This window comes from Bos taurus, chromosome 2 (assembly GCF_002263795.3).
Source record: "Bos taurus isolate L1 Dominette 01449 registration number 42190680 breed Hereford chromosome 2, ARS-UCD2.0, whole genome shotgun sequence".
Classification (NCBI taxonomy): domain Eukaryota; kingdom Metazoa; phylum Chordata; class Mammalia; order Artiodactyla; family Bovidae; genus Bos; species Bos taurus.
Window position 1 is genome coordinate 101,396,788 of NC_037329.1, and position 21,258 is coordinate 101,418,045.

At 37.2% G+C, this 21,258-nt stretch overlaps 1 protein-coding gene across 4 annotated transcripts in view; it reads left to right on the forward strand.

The window, feature by feature from the left end:
- Positions 1 to 21,258, forward strand: part of SPAG16 (sperm associated antigen 16) — a 1,067,980-nt gene that overhangs the window by 58,330 nt on the left and 988,392 nt on the right. For all 4 annotated transcript variants that reach the window (XM_024981576.2, XM_024981577.2, XM_010802312.4 and 1 more), the window contains one exon: positions 11,835 to 11,944. In XM_024981576.2, the coding sequence (XP_024837344.1) occupies positions 11,835 to 11,944 (110 nt within the window). The remainder of the gene's footprint in view (positions 1 to 11,834; positions 11,945 to 21,258) is intronic.

A 21,258-nucleotide genomic window follows, 5' to 3' on the forward strand; every position in this document is an offset into this window, starting at 1 on the left:
TTTTCATAAACTAAAATGCTAATGAAAAAGGTCAAGAAGAAATATAGAATAGGAAATTGTATAAATTACTTTTAGAGAAAAATAGGGGTAAACTATTTTTTTTACTGCTTCTGCTTCTGGCCCTGATGGAGTATCTTGTACCAGACTAGCCTTCTCCTCATAAATAACTGTAAAATTATATTTGAGGCAATTATTTTTAGGCATTGGAAAGCATCACAAGTCACAGAATGCAAATGTTAGAGGGAAAATTTATAAGTTGAACTTCATTATCACCATGGCTGGGAAAATTTCCAAACCAAACTCTATGTAGCTGGAGGTAGAGAAGAGCATGGCAGTCCTGTATGAACTGAAAAGGCAAAGACTATAGTTCATAAGTTGTTGAAGCATCTAGAATCTGTAGGAAAGGGTACCAGATAAGAGGGTGCTGAAATGAATAGTGGCCTGGTTTATGAGGGAGTTTACTATGACTAGTTAGGTAATGGCTGGGCTAGGTATGCAGGACTACCTGATACTTACCAGAGAGAGAGACTATACAGGATTAAGAGGAGACCAGTGGTCTATATTTCTGTTTTGTGCCAGTACCATACTGTTTTGATTACTGTAGTTTGTAGTATAGTCTGAAATCATGGAGCTTGATTCCTTCAGCTCTTTTTTCCCCCAAAATTGCTTTGGCTGTTCTAGAGATTGTCATGCTGAGTTAAGTCAGTCAGACAGAGAAAGACAAGTATTATATTATAAATCTTATGTGTGGAATCTAAAAAGTTGGTACAAATGAACTTATCTATAAAATAAAGAGTTATAGATATAGAAAGCAAACTTATGGTTACCAGTGGGTAAGAAGGGGGAGAATAAATTGGGAGACTGGGACTGACATATATGCACTACTATATATAAAATTGATAACTAATAAAGACCTTTTGTATGGCACAGGGAACTCTACTCAACACTCTGCAATGACCTGAATGGGAAATAATCTAAAAATGAGTGGATATATGTGTGTGTGTATGTGTGCATATATATATGCACACATACACACACACACACACACATATATATATATATATAAAACTGATTCACTTTGCTGTACACCTGAAATTACCACAACATTGTAACCAACTGTGAAAAGTGAAAAAGTAAAGTGTTAGTTGCTCAGTCATGTCCTACTGTTAGTGATCCTATGGGTTGTAGCCAGCCAAGCTCCTCTGTCCATGGAATTCTCCAGGCAAGGAAACTGGAGTGGATAGCCATTCCTTTCTCCAGGGTATTTTCCCAACCCAGGGATCAAACCTAGGTCTCTCACATTGCAGGCAGATTCTTTACCATATAAGCCAAAACTATACTCCAGTACAAAATAAAATACAGTAGGAAACAAGAGAGAGAGAGGGAGAGAGGGGACCAGGGATTCTAGATAGCAAGCAGTGCTGGGATACATTGGCTTTCTGGCCATGTCTGGATGCAGACATGTTTGCATCCAACAAAGATGTTGAATATTGTTTTCAACACCTTGGTAACACAGTATTAACATTAAGCTTCCTGTGGAGGCTCACTGGTAAGAATGTGCCTTCCAGGGTAGGAGCTGCTGGAGATGTGGGTTCAATCCCTGGGTTGGGAAGATCCCCTAGAGAAGGAATTAGCAACCTACTCCAGTATTCTTGCCTAAGAAATCCTATAATTTCTGCTTAATACAAAGGTTAAGATTTCTTCTTCTTAATTTTTTTAAAAGAATGACTGATAAAAACTGAAATTATAGTGTTGTAAAATAATGTTTATAAGGTATATAAAGGCTAAGAAAATAATAATTTTGGGGGAAGTGCAAATGTTCTATATTTTGATTTTGGTGGTTATATGCCTACTTATCTTCAAAACTTACCCAACTCTACACTTAAAATGTATGTATTTTATTTTATGTAAATTATATCTCAATATTGTTAATTTACAAAAGAATGATAGAAAAATCTAAAATACAGAAAGGCTGAAAAAGGGTACATTTTTAACAAAAATTATGTTACTTCCAGATGACTGTTCATTGTGTTTTCTGATTAATTAAGCTTAAAAGAAATATGTAGCACACTCATATTCAAAACTTTTTCTTAGCCTTGATTCAATCATTCCTATCTTAATTTATATTAAAGAAATACCAATTATGCTCAGTGATGCCTAGAGATTCTATGCACAGTGATGATTATTGCACGCATATTTATAGTAACAAAACCATACAAGGAGTCTTAATCCTTAACCATAAGTGAATATTTCAATCTAGTTGATCATACAATACTAGAAAGTCTTTAAAAATCATGCATAAGGAAATGTTCATGTTACAATATTAATGTTAAGAATAAAAACATATGGTATCAAATCATGTCTGTTAAATATGAGAGAGACTGAAAAATATTTACATAATTTTGTGTGATGTGCTTATTTTTTCCTTTTTTCCTTACTGCATTTTTTTTCAAAGAATATGTATTTCTGTTTACATCAAAAGTTACTTTTTTCATATGTAGATAATTTTTAGAAGATGTTGACTAGAAAAAAAGATACATGCAACCTAAATGTTGAGAGTTAGATTTTTTTAGAAGAGAGTATCTCAGGTGCCCCAGAGAACAACCTCCAAGGAGTGGGGAGGAGCCAGGCTATATACAAGTTTGCAGCAAGGTGACATGTACTCTGAATATTAAAAGATTACTCTTAATTAAGAAAATCCAAATCTCTCATAAGAAGAGATTTAGCGGTCTTCTATGCATGGGAAACAGTACGAAAAGGCAAAAAGATATGACACTGAAAGATGAACTCCCCAGGTCATTAGTGCCCAATATGAAGAGTGGAGAAATAGCTCCAGAAGGAATGAAAAGGCTAAGCAAAAGTGGAAACAACACCCAGTTGTGGATGTGTCTGGTGGTGAAAGTAAGTCCAATGCAGTAAAGAACAAATATTGCATAGGAACCTGGAATGTTAGGTCCATGAATCAAGGTAAATTAGAAGTGGTCAAACAGGAGATGGCAAAAATGTACATTGACATTTTAGAAATCAGTGAACTAAAATGGACCAGAATAGGCAAATTTAATTCAGATGACCGTTACATCTACTACTGTGGGCAAGAATCCCTTAGAAGAAATGGAGTAGCCCTCAGTCAAAAAACAGTCTGAAATGCAATACTTGGATGCAATCTCAAAAACAACCGAATGGTCTCGGTTCATTTCCAAGGCAAACCATTCAGTATCAAAGTAACCCAAGTCTATGCCCCAACCATTAATGCTGAAAGCTAAAATTGAATGGTTCTGTGAAGACCTACATGATCTTCTAGAAATAACAGCAAAAAAAAAAAAAAAAAAAAAGTCCTTTCCATCATAGGGAACTGGAAGGCAAAAGTAGGAAGTCAAGAGATACCTGGAATAACAGGCAAGTTTGGCCTTGGAGTACAAAATAAAGCAGGGAAGAGGTGAACAGAGTACTGCCAAGAGAATGCACTGGTCTTACCAAACACCCTATTCCAACAAGACAAGGGACTAGTCCACATGGACATCACCATGTGGCCATACTGAAATCAGATTGATTACATTCTTTGCAACCAATGAGAAAAGCTCTATACAGTCACCAAAAACAAGACTGGGAGCTGACTGTGGCTCATATCATGAACTCCTTATTGCCAAATTCAGATATAAATTGAAGAAGGTAAGGAAATCAACTAGGCCATTAAGGTATGACGTAAATCAAATCCCTTTTGATTATACAGTGGAAGTGAAAAATAGATTCAAGGGATTAGATCTGATAGACAGAGTGCATGAAGAACTATGGACGGAGGTTCGTAGCATTGTATAGGAGGCAGTGATCAAAACCATCCCCAGGGGAAAAAAAATGCAAAGATGCAAAATGGTTGTCTGAGGAGGCCCTACAAATAGTTGAGAAAAGAAGAGAAGGGAAAGGCAAAGGAGAAAAGGAACGATATACACATCTGAATGCAGATTTCCAAAGAACCGCAGGAGAGATAAGAAAGCCTAAGTAAACAATGCAAAGAAATAGAGGAAAACAATAGAATGGGAAAGACTAGAGCTCTCTTAAAGAAAATTAGATATAACAAGGGAACATTTCATGCAAAGATGGGAACAATAAAGGACAGAAACAGTGTTGACCTAACAGAAGCAAAAGATACTAAATAGAGGTGGCAAGAGTACACAGAAGAACTATAGAAAATAGATCTTAATACCTGCATAACCGTGATGGTATGATCACTCAGCTAGAGCCAGACATGCTGGAGTGTGAAATCAAATGGACCTTAGGAAGCATCACTACAAACAAAGATAGTGGAGATGATGGAATTCCAGCTGAGCTATTTCAAATCCTAAAATACGATGCTGTGAAAATGCTGCACTCAATATGCCAGCTAATTTGGAAAACTCAGCAGTGGCCACAGGGCTGGAAAAGGTCCATTTTCATTCCCATCCCAAAGAAAGGCAATGCCAAAGAATGTTCAAATTACCCCACACAATTGCACTCATTTTACTTGCTAACAAGATCATGCTCAAAATTGCCCAAGCCAGGCTTCAGCAGTACTTAAACTGAAAACTACCAGATGTGAAAACTGGATTTAGAAAAGGCACAGGAACCAGAGATGAAATTTTCAACATCCATTGGATCATTAAAAAAGCAAGGGAATTTCAGGAAAAGAGCTATTTCTGCTTCAGTGACTATGCTAAAGCTTTTGACTGTGTGGATTTCAACAAACTGTGGAAAATTCTTCAAGAGGTGGGGAATACCAGACCTGTCTTCTGAGAAATTTGTATGCAGGTCAAGAAGCAACAGTTAGAACTGGACATGGACCAACAGACTGGTTCTAAATTGGGAAAGGAGTATGTCAAGGCTATATATTGTCACTCTGTTTATTTAACTTATATGAAGAGTACATCATGAGAAATGCTGGGCTGGATGAAGAACAAGCTAGAATCAAGATTGCCAGGAGAAATATCAGTAACCTCAGATATGCAGATGACAGCACCCTTATGGCAGAAAGCAAAGAAGAGCTAAAGAGCATCTTGATTAAAGCGAAAGAGGAAAAAAAAAGTTAAAAAAAAATAAAGTGAAAGAGGACAGTGAAAAAGCTGGCTTAAGACGCAACATTCAAAAAGTTAAGATCATGGCATCCGTTCCCATCACTTCATGGTATATAGATGGGGAAGCATTGGAAAGAGTGACAGACTTTATTTTCTTGGACTCTGAAATCACTGCAGATGGTGACTGCAGCTATGAAATTAAAAGATGCTTGCTCCTTGGAAGGAAACCTGTGACAAACCTAGACAGTGTATCAATAAGCAGAGACATTACTTTGCCAGACAAAGTTCCAGATAGTCAAAGCTTTGGTTTTTAGTAAGCACGTGAGGATGTGAGAATTGGACCATAAAGAAGGCTCAGCACTGAAGAGTTGATGCTTTCCAATTGTGGTGTTGGAGAAGACCCTTGAGAGTCCCTTGGACTCAAGGAGATCAAACCAGTCAATCCTAAAGGAAATCAATCCTGAATATTCAATGGAAGGACTGAAACTGAAGCTGAAGCTCCAATACTTTGGCCACCTGCTGTGAAGAGCAGACTTATTAGAAAAGACCCTGATGCTCGGAAAGATTGCAGGCAGGTGTAGAAGGGGACGACAGAGAATGAGATGGTTGGATGGCATCACTGGTTCAATGGACTCGAGATTGAGCAAGCTCCAGGAGATGATGAAGGACTAGAAAGCCTGGTGTGCTGCAGTCCATGGAGTTGCAAAGAGTTTGATATGAATGAGCAACTGAACAACAACAAATTTTTTGGAAAATGCAAGTGTCTGGTCTTGCTGAAATCATTTCTTTCGTATGCATCTAACTATCTGGGGCCAATTCTGCTTTCTTTATTGTTCACTTCTTATTTCCTTGTTTACTAGTAAGAGATGGTGGATGTGGTGGGTGACCACCTTTCACATCCCCCAGCTCCTTATCACTATCTGGGAGGATGTAGCTGGTGGCTTCCATATAGCTGGGTTTTTTTCACCTGGGCTCAGATATTTGCATTTGGAAAAGGCTTGTTTCCTAGTAGAGCATAGAGCAGAAAATATTTCATTTCAGAAAGAACACAATCAAATATAAGTATGATGATTAAAATACCAAAATCTCAGGAACTCTTAACTCTTGAAATAAATAATGATTGTGAAAAATAATAAACACAAGAAGGCTTAAAGGTTGAGGAATTGTACATTAAATTGATGCTTACATCAGTTAACCTCTAAATGTTACATTCTAATTACTAGTTCGTGATTTTATTTATCCTTGACAACTCTATTAAAATAAACTAATGGTTTATAGATAACTCCTTTATGAAATTATCTCCTGATATTTAATTAAAAATGAATTCATGATTTTCTAGACTGACACTTATAAGTTACTTTGAAGATAAATTTTGTAATTACATTTTTACCTGTATTTTGAAGTGACTTGATCAAAATAAATTCAAACTCAAATGAAGAAAACATGTTTTATTTAAGTTGAGTAGATCTCAATTACCTGAATAAAAGTAATTCCTTAAATTATGTACTGAATAATACTGTGCTCCTTATAAACATTTTTATTTTTTTTAATTTATTTATTTATTTATTTTTTTTAAAAACCATCTAAAAAATATACATTCAACAGAGGATATTGCAAAGTTCCATTCTTTCCAGAATCTTCATTTTTTTCTCAGTAAGAAAAGGCTCAGTATGTAATGTTTTTCAAAGGACTCTGATACTTGAATTATCGAGAATTGAAACCATGAAAACCATTGAAACATTTTTATAAAGGATTTCTATTTTATAAAGGCTTTCTATTTTTATAAAGGATTTACAGTTCCTTTTCCTAAGCCTCTTGATTGATTTCTGCATTTGGCTATGTGATCTCAGACTGTTATCACTCAGATTGGCTGATCAACTGGAACCCTACTTAGTCAACTTCTTTGAGAAGTTGGTTTATTGACTAACTGCTGATTCTTCATAAATCTTGCTGTCTTTCACAATTATTTTCATATATTTAACTCATTCCCTCTTTATTTTCTCATTTTAGTTTAAGTTTTAAAATATTTTATATATTATCTATTTTTCATTTATTTTGAGCAGAAATTTATATGGCAGTAGAAATTCTTTAGATTAAATATAATTTAGGAAGCAGTGACTTTATTACCATTTACTTTGTTATTTAATCTGAATTTAAGGAACAAGCGAAAACTTGGACTCACTTGGAGTAGTTCTCAAAGAATTTTAAATTTACCATATTTTTTTGACAACATTATATGTTTATTATGGAAGAATTTAAATGATAACAAATTGGAAAAATTATCCATAATTGCTTACACCTAGAGAGAATGTTAGAACTGGACATGGAACAACAGACTGGTTCCAAATAGGAAAAGGAGTACGTCAAGACTGTACGTCACCCTGCTTATTTAACTTATATGCAGAGTACATCATGAGAAACACTGGACTGGAAGAAGCACAAGCTGGAATCAAGATTGCTGGGAGAAATATCAATAATCTTAGATATGCAGATGACACCACCCTTATGGCAGAAAGTGAAGAGGAACTAAAAGCCTTGTGATGAAAGTGAAAGAGGAGAGTGAAAAAGTTGGCTTAAAGCTCAACATTCAGAAAACAAAGATCATGGCATCTGGTCCCATCACTTCACGGGAAATAGATGGGGAAACAGTGGAAACAATGTCAGACTTTATTTTTTTGGGCTCCAAAATCACTGCAGATGGTGATTGCAGCCATGAAATTAAAAGACGCTTACTCCTCGGAAGCAAAGTCATGACCAACCTAGATGGCATATTCAAAAGCAGAGACATTACTTTGCCAACAAAGGTCCATCTAGTCAAGGCTATGGTTTTTCCTGTGGTCATGTATGGATGTGAGAGTTGGACTATGAAGAAGGCTGAGTGCTGAAGAATTGATGCTTTTGAACTGTGGTGTTGGAGAAGACTCTTGAGAGTCCCTTGGACTGCAAAGAGATCCAACCAGTCCATTCTAAAGGAGATCAGCCCTGGGATTTCTTTGGAAGGAATGATGCTAAAGCTGAAACTCCAGTACTTTGGCCACCTCATGCAAAGAGTTGACTCATTGGAAAAGACTCTGATGCTGGGAGGAATTGGGGGCAGGAGGAGAAGGGGATGACAGAGGATGAGATGGCTGGATGGCATCACTGACTCGATGGACGTGAGTCTGAGTGAACTCCAGGAGTTGGTGATGGATGGGGAGGCCTGGCGTGCTGCTATTCATGGGGTCGCAAAGAGTTGGACACTACTGAGCGACTGAACTGAACTGAGAGAGAATGTTATTAATACTTTAGTAGTTAAGTTTCTCCGGAGAAGGCAATGGCACCCCACTCCAGCACTCTTACCTGGGAAATCCCATGGACGGAAGAGCCTTGTAGGCTACAGTCCATGGGGTTGCTAAGAGTTGGACATGACTGAACGACTTCACTTTCACTTTTCACTTTCATGCATTGGGGAAGGAAATGGCAACCCACTCCAGTGTTCTTGCCTGGAGAATCCCAGGGACAAAGGAGCCTAGTGGGCTGCCGTCTATGGGGTTGCACAGAGTTGGACACCCCTTAAGTGACTTAGCAGCAGAAGCAGCAGTTAGGTTTCTCACCTGAAAAGTGTTTATAATTCTATGTTTGCTCTTGTGTGGTATGTAGAATAGTAGAAATGTTCCTAAGAGAAACTATGATTTAATGATTATTATCAACTAGATATTTGAAGTGATAGTTACATTACAGTTTTCTTTGTTGTAATTGGAAGTATTGTGTATCTAATATTTACAATAAACTACACAGAAAACCTTTCAGTATGACATGTTATGAGATAAAACGTTTTGTGCAAATTACATAAACTCAAAAAGTTTTTCATATGCTGTTTTTTAATTCTGTTTGTGTTAGCTGATATTTCTTTGATTTCACATGAGGCTGCAAAGAAACATATATTTTATGATATCTTGTAATTTATGATAGGAATCTATGAATTCAAGAAAAATATTTAGAAATTCAAAATCATTTCAGAAGTGAAAAACTGTGAAACTGACTTCAGAGCATCACAAACAGATGTCATATTTAGTAGAGCAAAGGTTTTAGCTTAAGTAATTGCTTTTTGGGTTGGGTATTTTTTGTTGCTCAGAATTGCACTACAGGATGTCAGTTTCTTATGACTATTTGTAGTAAATGGTCTAGTTTAGATAGATACATGTCATCATTTAAAATATAGCTCTTTCCCTTTTTCTCTATTACCTTTTTCTTAATTCTAATTAGATGTATACTTTGATCTTATTTGAGCTTTCTAATCTCTTGGATATTTTCTGTTTTTCTCCCTGTGATAAATTATGGATACTTTCTTCATGATATTTTTTCAGTTAAATTATTTTCTTTTCAGCTGTATTTAATCTATATTGGAGTTAGGGACTGATATAATATAGGAACTTACGTATTTGTTAAATGAATATGTTCATGCATATCTGACATTTAACCAGGGGCCTTAATATTCTTTTAGTTAACACTGAATTGAATGTGCACATCTGTGAAGAAGTGGTTTAATGGGTGAAATTTAGCATTGGGAGTACAATAACTATAATTTCTGTAAGTTAAAAATGTGTTTATTTGATGTTTATTTCTCTTAAGGAATTGTACCTTCCTTAAGCTATGTTTGTGCCCAAGTAAAAACTGGCATAGCAGCAGTCAGTACTATAGGCCTTTTCATTAACAAATATCAGATGATAAATATAAGGATGCTCTTATGGGGAAATGGCCATTGTTAGTATATTACTAAACATTAAGAAGCATTTTGTGGAATTTTGAAAAATTCAGTTCAGTCACTCAGTTGTGTCTGACTCTTTGCAACCCCATGAACCGCAGCACGCCAGACCTCCCTGTCCGTCACCAACTGCCGGAGTCCACCCAAACCCATGTTCATTGAGTCGGTGATGCCATCCAGCCATCTCATCCTCTGTCGTCCCCTTCTCCTGCCCTCAATCTTTCCCAGCATCAGGGTCTTTTCAAATGAGGCAGCTTTTTGAAAAGTAGTTTTCACTTAACCATGAATGTGACAAAGACCCAGTGTTTGAGCCTCTCATTTGTCCAATATAAAAGTGAATGTTATCTGATAGTGGAAATCATGCTATTATTGGTACCTTGAGAAATGATTAAGAAGTATTATTTTTCTTTCCATTACACATACATTGTGCAATGTATATTCTCATGTTTTTGTTGCAAATGTTGAATTTTTTCCTAAAATATTATTGAAGTGTAAATTCTTGTAATTTCATTTTGCTTGTGGAACAACTACATATACTTGTAAACTAAGCACTTTTTTGTTGTTTTACTTTCATTTATCCTTATCATTTTGCTGTTTGTCTCTTGCTTTTTATTTTATTTCTTGAAAATTGGTGTTTAGTAATGTTTTACATTCTACATGAGGTTTTCTCATAGAATTATCCACTGGAATCCTGGATCTCTCTATCGCTTTCTCCTTTCTTCCCTGTAGATATTGCTATACAAATTCTCCTTATATGTAAAAGGGAACAAAAGATAGTGAACTACACAGCGTTATTGCCAGGCTGTCATGAAATAACACATATGCTGTTTAGACAAGTAGCTGTTATATAGTAAATCATCAATGAAGCATAAATGCTAGCTATTATTATTTTAAATCATCAATACCAGGCTTTCACTGTTGTCATGGAAGAGGAAAATGCCATAAAAGAGAATTTGAAGTGAAAGTTTTTCTCTAATCTCAACGAGTTGTAACTGTTGCCTTTCCTCCACATTTTGATTTACAGATTCTGTGAGACCCTAACTTGTAGCACCATTGAGGGAAGACAGACAGTCTGAATACCCTAGTGTTTGAAGTTTTTAAAGTACTTTTATGTAGTATTAACTTATGCAACATTTGGCTTTTATGTTATTGTGGGGGTTATTTTCATGGTTTTCTTCTTTGAAACTGGTACTGAGTTGGAAAAATTGGATCAGGAAAGAAACTAAATGCTAGCTAGCATGTGCTTCCTCACCTTTTTAACATCATAATTATTTGAGGAACTTGACAAAGAATCCTTTGAGATATTTTTGTATTCATTGTCTTTTCTCTGTCATATATTGATGTTATAAATTAGAACATTTAGTTATTTAAGAGTTAATGATTATAATCGTATTAATTATTTGAAATCAGCTGGCTGTTTAGAAATACAGAAGGAAATTATGTATACCTAAATATGTATATGTATATGAAAAGATGTGAAAAAGAAACAGAGTTTTTATATCACTTTTATATTCCCCTCAAATGATTCCTTAGGACTGTCCCTTATGTCCATGGGAGTTTAGACACGAATATTACAACTACTTTGGAATGTTACCCTGTGTTTTCTGTTTTTTTTTCAACATTGTGAAGCATAGAGTATATATTATTAATACAATTTTCATTTAAAAATCTCTTCTTTATTATCCAGTTCCACTTGGGAAATTTTTGTTATTGCTTACAATTCTCTCCTTTGACCCCCTTCAGCTTTGTTTATAAATACATGAAATCTCATGAAAGCAGGAATTTAGATATAATTGAATTGGAGATTGGCTTACATGCTTTTCAGCTGGCTCGCCAAGCCAATTCAGTAACCTTGCAGCATTACCACCCTGCATTTTTGGGAAATGAATTTGAAACTTCACTTACAACATTTTGTTATGGTTTTAATATTATTATTTTAGTACTTCAAAAATACATGTGTGATGAATGTGGCTTTCTTTTTTGGTTAAAGTATTTCTTACAGACAAACAGTATAAACATTAAGAGTAAGTTGTATTATCTTTCAGTTGTTCCTACTTGTAAAAAGGAAAATGCACCAGAAGGTCCTACTCAAAAACGTCTTCGTGAAGCCAGAGAACAAAGCAAATGTAAAGCAAAGGCAAAAGTTAATACAAAGGTATGGTTTTTATTTCCATTGATCCGTAATTAACTCTCAGATATTCAGATTCATGGACTCACATTGTATCATTATTTTATTGCAAAATGAATTTAGATGTTATGAATTCCAAACTACTTGGACTATAGATGGAAAATGCAGGTTCTTGAATATTAGTAGTAATTGAGGGACACACATGTATTAGTGGTGGAGACAGCTCAGTGGATCACTCTGCCACGTTTTCAAACTTAATCATGGCCATTTCTGCTCCTTTTTCTTTGTCCAGAGAAATAACTGTCAAGTCATCCCTTATTTATTTTCTCATACTAAAACTTCAGACTTTCATCAGTCTTTTAAAAAAGCAGAATGGAAAGAATTAATGCCCCATTTAAGAACCTCATTATGTCTTAGTGCCTTTGCTGTGCGATCAGGCTGATAGTTCAAATCTTCTGCAGTGATTACAGAAAAATGGTATTAAAAATGTCTGGTCAAAGAAATCAAAAACAGGAAGAAAGAAAATTACATAAAACCCATGAAGGGTTTAGTTTCTTTTCATGAAAATTGCATAAAGTTTTAGCTGAGATATTGAATGTTTTTATAAAGTGGTTGTTACCTGTGAGTTCTAAAGTATCTGACATTTAAGAATGAAAAAATTTGCAGATATAATAACTTTCTCCTGGTAGTAATGCTATAACAACAACAGATATTTTTTTTAATGAATTCAAATAATCACTTAGCTAATATCTCTAATGTTTTTTCCTCAAAGGTATTCCTTGGAATCTAGTGTCATATGTAACATTTGAATAAAACATGAACCAAATACTTTTAATGATAGATTATATTAAGGATTTGATAATCACCTTTTTGTGATGTTTAGACTAGTGTTTCATTGTTCTATTAACAATATTAATTTTTAAATTGTTGGTATTTGGGGGAGAATCCCCTCAGCCTGCCTCCAGCTTCGCTATGCTTTCAAAGTCCCATCAGGACTGACCCTCCACTTCTGTCACCATAGAGCTTTCCCACGTCTCCTCCTGCCTGTAGTTTGAGTCTCTTCCAAATGGGGTGGTAGGTGATTCCATTGCTGTCAGTAAGTTGTGCTTCTTCTTGTTTGGATAATCTTTATATATCTCCACAGAGGTTATTAAGTCAGGGAGCAAATATAGCACTCACAATAATTAAAAAAAAATTAGAGCTAAGGATTTGGGGTGTGATAGTGGTGGTTTTCATCAAGAAACATTTTCCTTTTCTAATGTGGCTTAGGCATTCTTTTTAACATATTAATTCATACTTAGAAATGATTGTTTCAGGTTAGTAGTTAAAGATATTGAGCTCTGTGTCATAATCAAAATTCCAAGCTTGAATGAGTTTCTTCTGTGTTTAAGGGTGTGTGACAACTGACTGTGGGCTGTCTGTAAGTGGGTGACAGTCAGGGATGTTGGAGCAGAGCAGGCAGGAAGGCTGTCCAGGCCATTGCTCCAACAGTGGCCAAATAAATAGAGACATTTTGGAACTTTGAGGTTAAAGCACATGGTATATTTTAGTGAGGCTGCCTTTCCTGTCCCATTCCCCATCCCCCCGCCCCAATCCTACTGTTCTCGCTATGGTAAGATGCCAGGTCTGGTGTATGTGCTGGCGGCAGGGGTGCTCTAAAGTTAGCCCAAGCTTTGTTTTTCTCTTTAGTCCTGACATATAAGTGTGTATCTCTCAAGGCAATTTCCCTCCTTTTATTAGGGATCGATTCTTGGCCTTTAGTCTACATGTAAAAGCTTTATCATGTATCCTCTGTATAAAAGTGAAGAAAAATAGGCTAGAAGGAATGTTTTATTTGCTTTTGCAATTTTAAAAGCAGTTACTTAATGAGTTTTTGCCATGTTTTGCCTTTTCATTCAGGAAAAATCAGGGTATCATTTTGGGTTCAAGTCAGAAAAAGAACTACTTTGGACCATTTTGAACAAAATAACTATAATATATGGAGTTGGTTATATAGGTTACAGAAGATCTAAGATGTCATCTAGGAAAGAAGCAGACAGCTCAGAGATTGGCAATGGCAGGGCATTTTCCTATGTTGGGGACACACTGGGAGAAGAACATTATTATCAGAACTGAACTGGGTCCAGCACGTAGGAAGAGTATGATGTAAGAGTCTGTCTAGTAGGAGCTAGAAACGTGGAAAGGATGCAGGGCATGGGGGAAGGAACTTGAAACACATAATACTAAGGGAGGGATTAGAAAAAACTCATTAATTGATATATATTAAGAAAATATTCATAGTCAAACAGTCTATTTCTAATCATAACATGTACTTTATATACTTCTTCCCCCCTTTTTTTTTTTTTTTAATTTCTCATTCAGGGTTTATGCTTTGTTTAACCAGCATCCACTGGAGTTCTTTATGTGGTGAGCTGGGGGCTTCTCAGGAGACTCAGTGGTAAAGAATTTGCCTGCCAAGCAGGAGATGTGGGCCTGATTGCTGGGTTGGGAAGGTATCTTGGGGAAGAAAATGGATGACCCATATCTTTAATACTCAATGGTCTGAGGATTTAGTGGTCCTATTATCTTGTTACTATATAACATGGATGTACTAAGATGGGCCCCAGATATTTTGCTGGGTTCTAAAATGTAATTCCATAATATATTTTCAAATATAACATCTTTGCTGATGACTTTCAAAGCTACATATTAACATACTTAGCTGCACACCAATAATTTATCTATTTATAATTTCCATCTTGAGATGGTACCATTGCCTCAAAAGAAACAGTGTCAGACTTTATTTTTTTGGGCTCCAAAATTGTGGCAGATGGTGACTGCAGCCATGAAATTAAAAGACGCTGCCTCCTTGGAAGAAAAGTTATGACCAACCTAGATAGCATATTCAAAGCAGAGACATTACTTTGCCAACAAAGGTCCATCTAGTCAAGGCTATGGTTTTTCCAGTGGTCATGTATGGATGTGAGAGTTGGACTGTGAAGAAAGCTGAGCACCAAAGAATTGATGCTTTTGAACTGTGGTGTTGGAGAAGACTCTTGAGGGTCTCTTGGACTGCAAGGAAATCCAACCAGTCCATTCTAAAGGAGATCAGCCCTGGGATTTCTTTGGAAGGAATGATGCTAAAGCTGAAACTCCATTACTTTGGCCACCTCATGGGAATAGTTGACTCATTGGAGAAGACTCTGATGCTGGGAGGGATTGGGGGCAAGAGGAGAAGGGGACGACAGAGGATGAGATGACTGGATGGCATCACTGACTCAATGGACGTGAGTCTAAGTGAACTCCAGGAGATGGTGATGGACAGGGAGGCCTGGCGTGCTGTGATTCATGGGGTCGCAAAGAGTCGGACACGAATAAGCGACTGAACTGAACTGAACTAAATTCACAAATCATCTTAATTCATAAATAAGCTAATTTCTTCATTTAAAAACTTTCTTTTAATAGTGACTGCAATCTACTAAAAGAGTCAATTCAAAAATATGTCATTTATCATCTTTGATACTCTCCTTTCAGTGTCTCCCACTGATCAAGGCTCCCACTGATGCCTTTTTCACATTAGTTGGCAAGTTCTGAATTTTTGTACTGGGGTTATGTAGGAAGGGGAGACTTAGGGGTTAAAAATCTGATAGAAAAGTACCTAACAAGCTTATCTTGAAGTTTTTTCATTGGAAGAGCAAGTTTAATTAAATTAAATTGGGGGATTAAGGAAGAGTACATCATGAGAAATTGGGGGCAGGAGGAGAAGGGGATGACGGAGGATGAGATGGCTGGATGGCATCACTGACTTGATGGACGTGAGTTTGAGTTAACTCCGGGAGATGGTGATGGACAGGGAGGCCTGGCATGCTGCGATTCAAGGGGTCGCAAAGAGTCGGACAGGACTGAGCGACTGAACTGAACTGAACTGAACTGAAGGAGGAGATTATGGGGGACTTTCAAAATTACCTTTAAACTACCTATCACACTGCTCCTTTTTCTTTTTAATTATCACTCCCACCCTTCTAAAGCTGATCTTCATGGAAAAACCTTAGCTTCCTCCTAGACTGTTCTCCAGTAGTCCATTCTGTGTGACATTGAATATTTTTGCCATAAACTTGCTGTTATAAATTGGATTAATCTTCCTTAGACAGTTGTATAATTTTACTTTTCAAGCCAGTTTTAGTATCCCGATAGCTCAGTTGGTAAAGAATCCACCTGCAATGCAGGAGACCCCAATTCAATTCCTGGGTCTGGAATATCATCTGGAGAAGGGATAGGCTACCCACTCCAGTATTCATGGGTGTCCCTTGTGGCTTAGCTGGTAAAGAATCTGCCTTCAATGCAGGAATCCCACTAGGGATTCCCTGGTGGCTCAGATGGTAAAGTGTCTGCCTGCAGTGTTGGAGACCTTGGTTCAATCCCTGGGTCGGGAAGATCCCCTGGAGAAGGAAATGGCAACCCACTCCAGTACTCTTGCCTAGAAAATTCCATAGATGGAGGAGGCTGGTGGGCTACAGTCCATGGGGTCACAAAGAGTCGGACATGACTGAGTGACTTCACTTTCTTTCAATGCGGCATACCTGGGTTTGACCCCTGGGTTGGAAAGATCCCCTGGAGAAGGGAAACGTTACCCATATTCCTTAGAGAATTCCATGGACTGTATAGTCTGTGGGGCCACAAGGAATCAAACAAGACTGAACAACTTTCACTTTCACCTCACTTTTCCTGATATGCCATGCTAATTTCCCTATATTTTTCTATAGCATATGAGATTGTGCTCTAAAAGTTAATTCTTATGGTTTAAACTATTTCCTGTAAAATTATGGAAACAATTTCCCTAAATACTGGAGAAAAGCCATTTGTCTTCCCTCTGTAAACCAAACAATGGGTTACTAAAATAGTCAACAGTTTAGTTTTTGTGAAGACAACTATACATTTTGAGAAGGCAATGGCAACCCACTCCAGTACTCTTGCCTGGAAAATCCCATGGACGGAGGAGCCTGGTAGGTTGCAGTCCATGGGATCACTAAGAGTTGGACGGGACTGAAGCGACTTCACTTTCACTTTTCACTTTCATGCATTGGAGAAGGAAACGGCAACCTACTCCAGTATTCTTGCCTGGAGAATCCCAAGGACTGCAGAGCCTGGTGGGCTGCCGTCTATGGGGTCGTACAGAGTCGGACATGACTGAAGCAACTTAGCAGCAGCAGCAACTATACATTATAACACAGTTTCCCTCTATCTGTGAAATATATTTTACTCTAAAAGAAGTGAGAATCATTATGCAGTTAATTGAATGTCTTTTGCAGTCACATAAGTCACAGATAAGAGAAATAAATTACTACTTTCAGTTCAGTTCAGTCGCTCAGTCTTTTCTGACTCTTTGCGACTCCATGGACTGCAGCACGCCAGGCTTCCCTGTCCATCACCAACTCCCAGAACCTCCTCAAACTCACATGCATCATGTCAGTGATGCCATCCAACCTTCTCATCCTCTGTCCTCTTCTCTTCCTGCCTTCAATCTTTCCCAGCATCAGGGTCTTTTCCAATGAGTTGGTTCTTTGCATCAGGTGACCAAAGTATTGGAGCTTCAGCTTCAGCATCAATCCTTCTATTGAATATTCAGGACTGATTTCCTTTAGGATGGACTGGTTGGATCTCCTTGCAGTCCAAGGGGCTCTCGGGAGTCTTTTCCAACACCACAGTTCAAAAGCATCAATTCTTCAGTGCTCAGCTTTCTTTATAGTCCAACTCTCACATGACTAATGGAAAAAGAAATTACTTCTTTAGAGGCTTTGAATGGTGATCAGACATGTGAAAAGTTAAAGACAGTAGTTGTTTAGTCACTAACTTGTGTCTGACTCTTGTGATCCCACTGATTGTAGCCTGCCAGGCTCCTCTGTCCATGGGATTCTCCAAGCAAGAATACTAGAGTGGGTTGCCATTTCCTTCTACAGGGGATCTTCCTGACCCAGGAATTTAACCCAGGTCTCCTGCATTGCAGGCAGATGATTTACCAACCGAGCTATGAGGGAAGCCCATCCTCCCAAGAAGTTTATGGTGGTGGTGGTTTAGAAACCACCATACCTTTATAAAGTTAAAGGTATCAACATATTTTGTTGTTGTTCAGTCTGTAAGTCATGTCCTATTCTCTGTGACCCCATGGACTGTAGCATGCCAGTCTTCACTGTTCTCCCCTGTCCTTCACTATCAATTTGATTTCTGGTTCCTCTGTCTTTTCTAAATCCAGCTTGTACATATGAAAATTCTTGGTTCATGTACTGTTGAAGCCTAGCTTGGAGGATTTTGAGCAATACTTTGCTCGCATGTGAGATGAGTGCAATTGTGCAAGTACTTTGAGCGTTCTTTGGCATTGGAAATGAAAACTGACCTTTTCCTTCCTGTGGCCACTGCTGAGTTTTCCAATTTTGCTGGCATATTGAGTGAAACACTTTCACAGCACCATCTTTTAGGATTTGAAATATTTCAGCTAGAATTCCATCACCTCCACTAGCTTTGTTTGTAGTGATGCTTCCGAAGGCCCACTTAACTCCGCAGTCTGGCCCTAGGTGTGTGATCACACCGTTGTGGATATCTGGCTCATTAAGATCTTTTTCTGTATAGTTCTTGTGTGTATTCTTGCTACCTCTTAGCATCCTCTGCTTCTGTTAGGTCCATACCATTTCTATTCTTTTTTTGCCCATCTTTGCATGAAACAGAGCTTCCCTAGTAGCTTAGAGAGTAAAGAATCAGCTTGTGGTGCTGGAGACCTGGCTCAGGAGGATCTTCTGGAGAAGGAATGGCAACCTAATCCAGTATTCATGCCAGTCCAGGATTCTATGGGAGAATCCCATAGACAGAGGAGCCTGGCAGGCTGTAGTCCATTGGGCACAACTGAAATGACTTAGCACTAGCAACTTGGATGAAATGTTCCCTTGATATCTCTAATTTTCTTGAAGAGTTCTCTAGTCTTTTCCATTCTATTGTTCCCAGCCCCCCTGCCCTTTTTTTTTGTTTTTGTTTTTTGTTTTTTTTTTTTCACATAGGAAGGCTTCTCTCTCCTTGCTGTCTTTGGAATTCTGCATTCAGATGGGTGTATCTTTCCTTTTCTCCTTTACCTTTTGCTTCTTTTCTTTTCTCAGCTATTTGTAAGGCCTCCTCAGACAACCGTTTTGCCATTTTGCATTTCTTCTTCTTGGTGATGGTTTTGATCACCTCCTCCTGTACAATGTCATGAATCTCTGTCCATAGTTCTTGAGGAAATCTATCAGATCTAGTCCCTTGAATCTGTTTGTTGCTTACACTGTATAATCGTAAGATATTTGATTTAGGTCATACCTGAATGACCTGGTTGTTTTCCCTACTTTCTTCAATTTAAGTCTGAATTTGGCAGTAAGGAGTTCATGATTTGAGCCACCGTCAGCTCCCGATCTTGTTTTTGCTGACTATATAGAGCTTCTCCCTATTTGGCTGCAAAGAAAATAATCAGTCTGGTTTCAGTATTGACCATCTGGTGATGTCCATGTGTAGAATTGTCTCTTGTGTTGTTGGAAGAGGGTGTTTACTATGACCAGTGCATTCTCTTCACACAACTCTGTTTGCCTTTCCATGCTTCATTTTGTACTCCAAGGCCAAACTTGCCTGTTATTCCAGGTATCTCTTGACATCCTACTTTTGCATTCCAGTCCCCTATGATTAAAAGGACATCTTTTTTTGATGTTAGTTCTAGAAGATCTTGTAGGTCTTCATAGAACTGTTTAACTTGTGCTTCTTTGGCATTAGTGGTTGGGGCATAGACTTGGATTACTGTGGTTTGCCCTGGAAATGAACCAAGATCATTCTGTTGTTTTTGAGATTGCACCCAAGTACTGCATTTCAGACTCTCTTGTTGACTATAAGGGCTACTCCATTTCTTCTTAGGGATTCTTGCCCACAGTAGTAGATATGACGGTCATCTGAATTAAATTCTCCCACTCCTGTCCAATTTATTTCACTGATTCCTAAAATTCCAGTGTTTACTCTTGCCATCTTCTGTTTGACTACTTCCAATTTACCTTAATTCATGGATCTAACATTTCAGGTTCTTATTTAGTATTGTTCATTACAGCATATTTGCACATAACTCTCAACTTCTTTAGGGGCTATTTTATATTTTGATTTGCTTAATGAAAACATGGAATCTTATTTAATATCTTTGTCATGATATCTTTGGTATTTATATAAAATAGATTGCCATTTAAATATAATGATATGAAAATGTAAAGAGGAGTGAAAGTTCCTTTTAACTCTGATAAGCCAATTTATGTCATCATGTTGTGTGATGCCACCCTGGCCTGTTAATGGTGCACTTCAAGAATAATTAAATACCCTTTCATGCTAATACCTTGCTTTATTACAGCAAATTTAGCTGCATTTTGTATAGTATTATTGAATATTGTTAAGCAGTAATTGTTTTTTGCCAGAAGTACTGTGATTCTGACATCAACCAATGATGATCTCGGCATTTTGTCAATAATTATGAATACTAGTTTAGGATGTTAAATTAGCATTTTTCAGACATAAGGTTGCAAAATAGGAAATTAGATTTGCATTATTTTTAGAGTTTAGAATTATGGAATGTATTAAAAAGTCTAAAACCATATGCAAATGAAAATTTTAATGCCTGTAATTTGATAATAATGTTGACGATATTTAAGAGTTGAAAATATCATTAAAAATCCCTGAGGAAATACATTAATCAAAATATTTATTCATAATATTGTGCCATGTTAAATACATAAGGATTAAGCCAACTTGTTTATAATTCTGTTCTGAGTAGAAAATCAAATAACTAGAAATACATTACACTAAATTTATTCTGCTTTACATAAAAAGAAGTAAATGTTAATCAGAATAGAAGTAATTAAGAAATACTAATTATTCTCAGGTTTTAAGCTCTACCATTTATTTTGAATCATGCATAAACATGAAGGATTTAGAAAATATGAAATCAATTTGCAATGGGAAAATGCTTCAGTTCAGTTCAGTCGCTCAGTTGTGTCCAACTCTTTGTGACCCCATGAATGGCAGCATGCCAGGCCTTCCTGTCCATCACCATCTCCTGGAGTTCACTCAAACTCATGTCCATCGAGTCAGTGATGCCATCCAGCTATCTCATCCTCTGTCGTCCCCTTCTCCTCCTGCCCCCAATCCCTCCCAGCATCAGAGTCTTTTCCAATGAGTCAACTCTTCGCATGGAGTGGCCAAAGTACTGGAGTTTTCAGCTTTAGCATCATTCCTTCCAAAGAATACCAGGACTGATCTCCTTTAGAATGGACTGGTTGGATCTCCTTGCAGTCCAAGGGACTCTCAAGAGTCTTCTC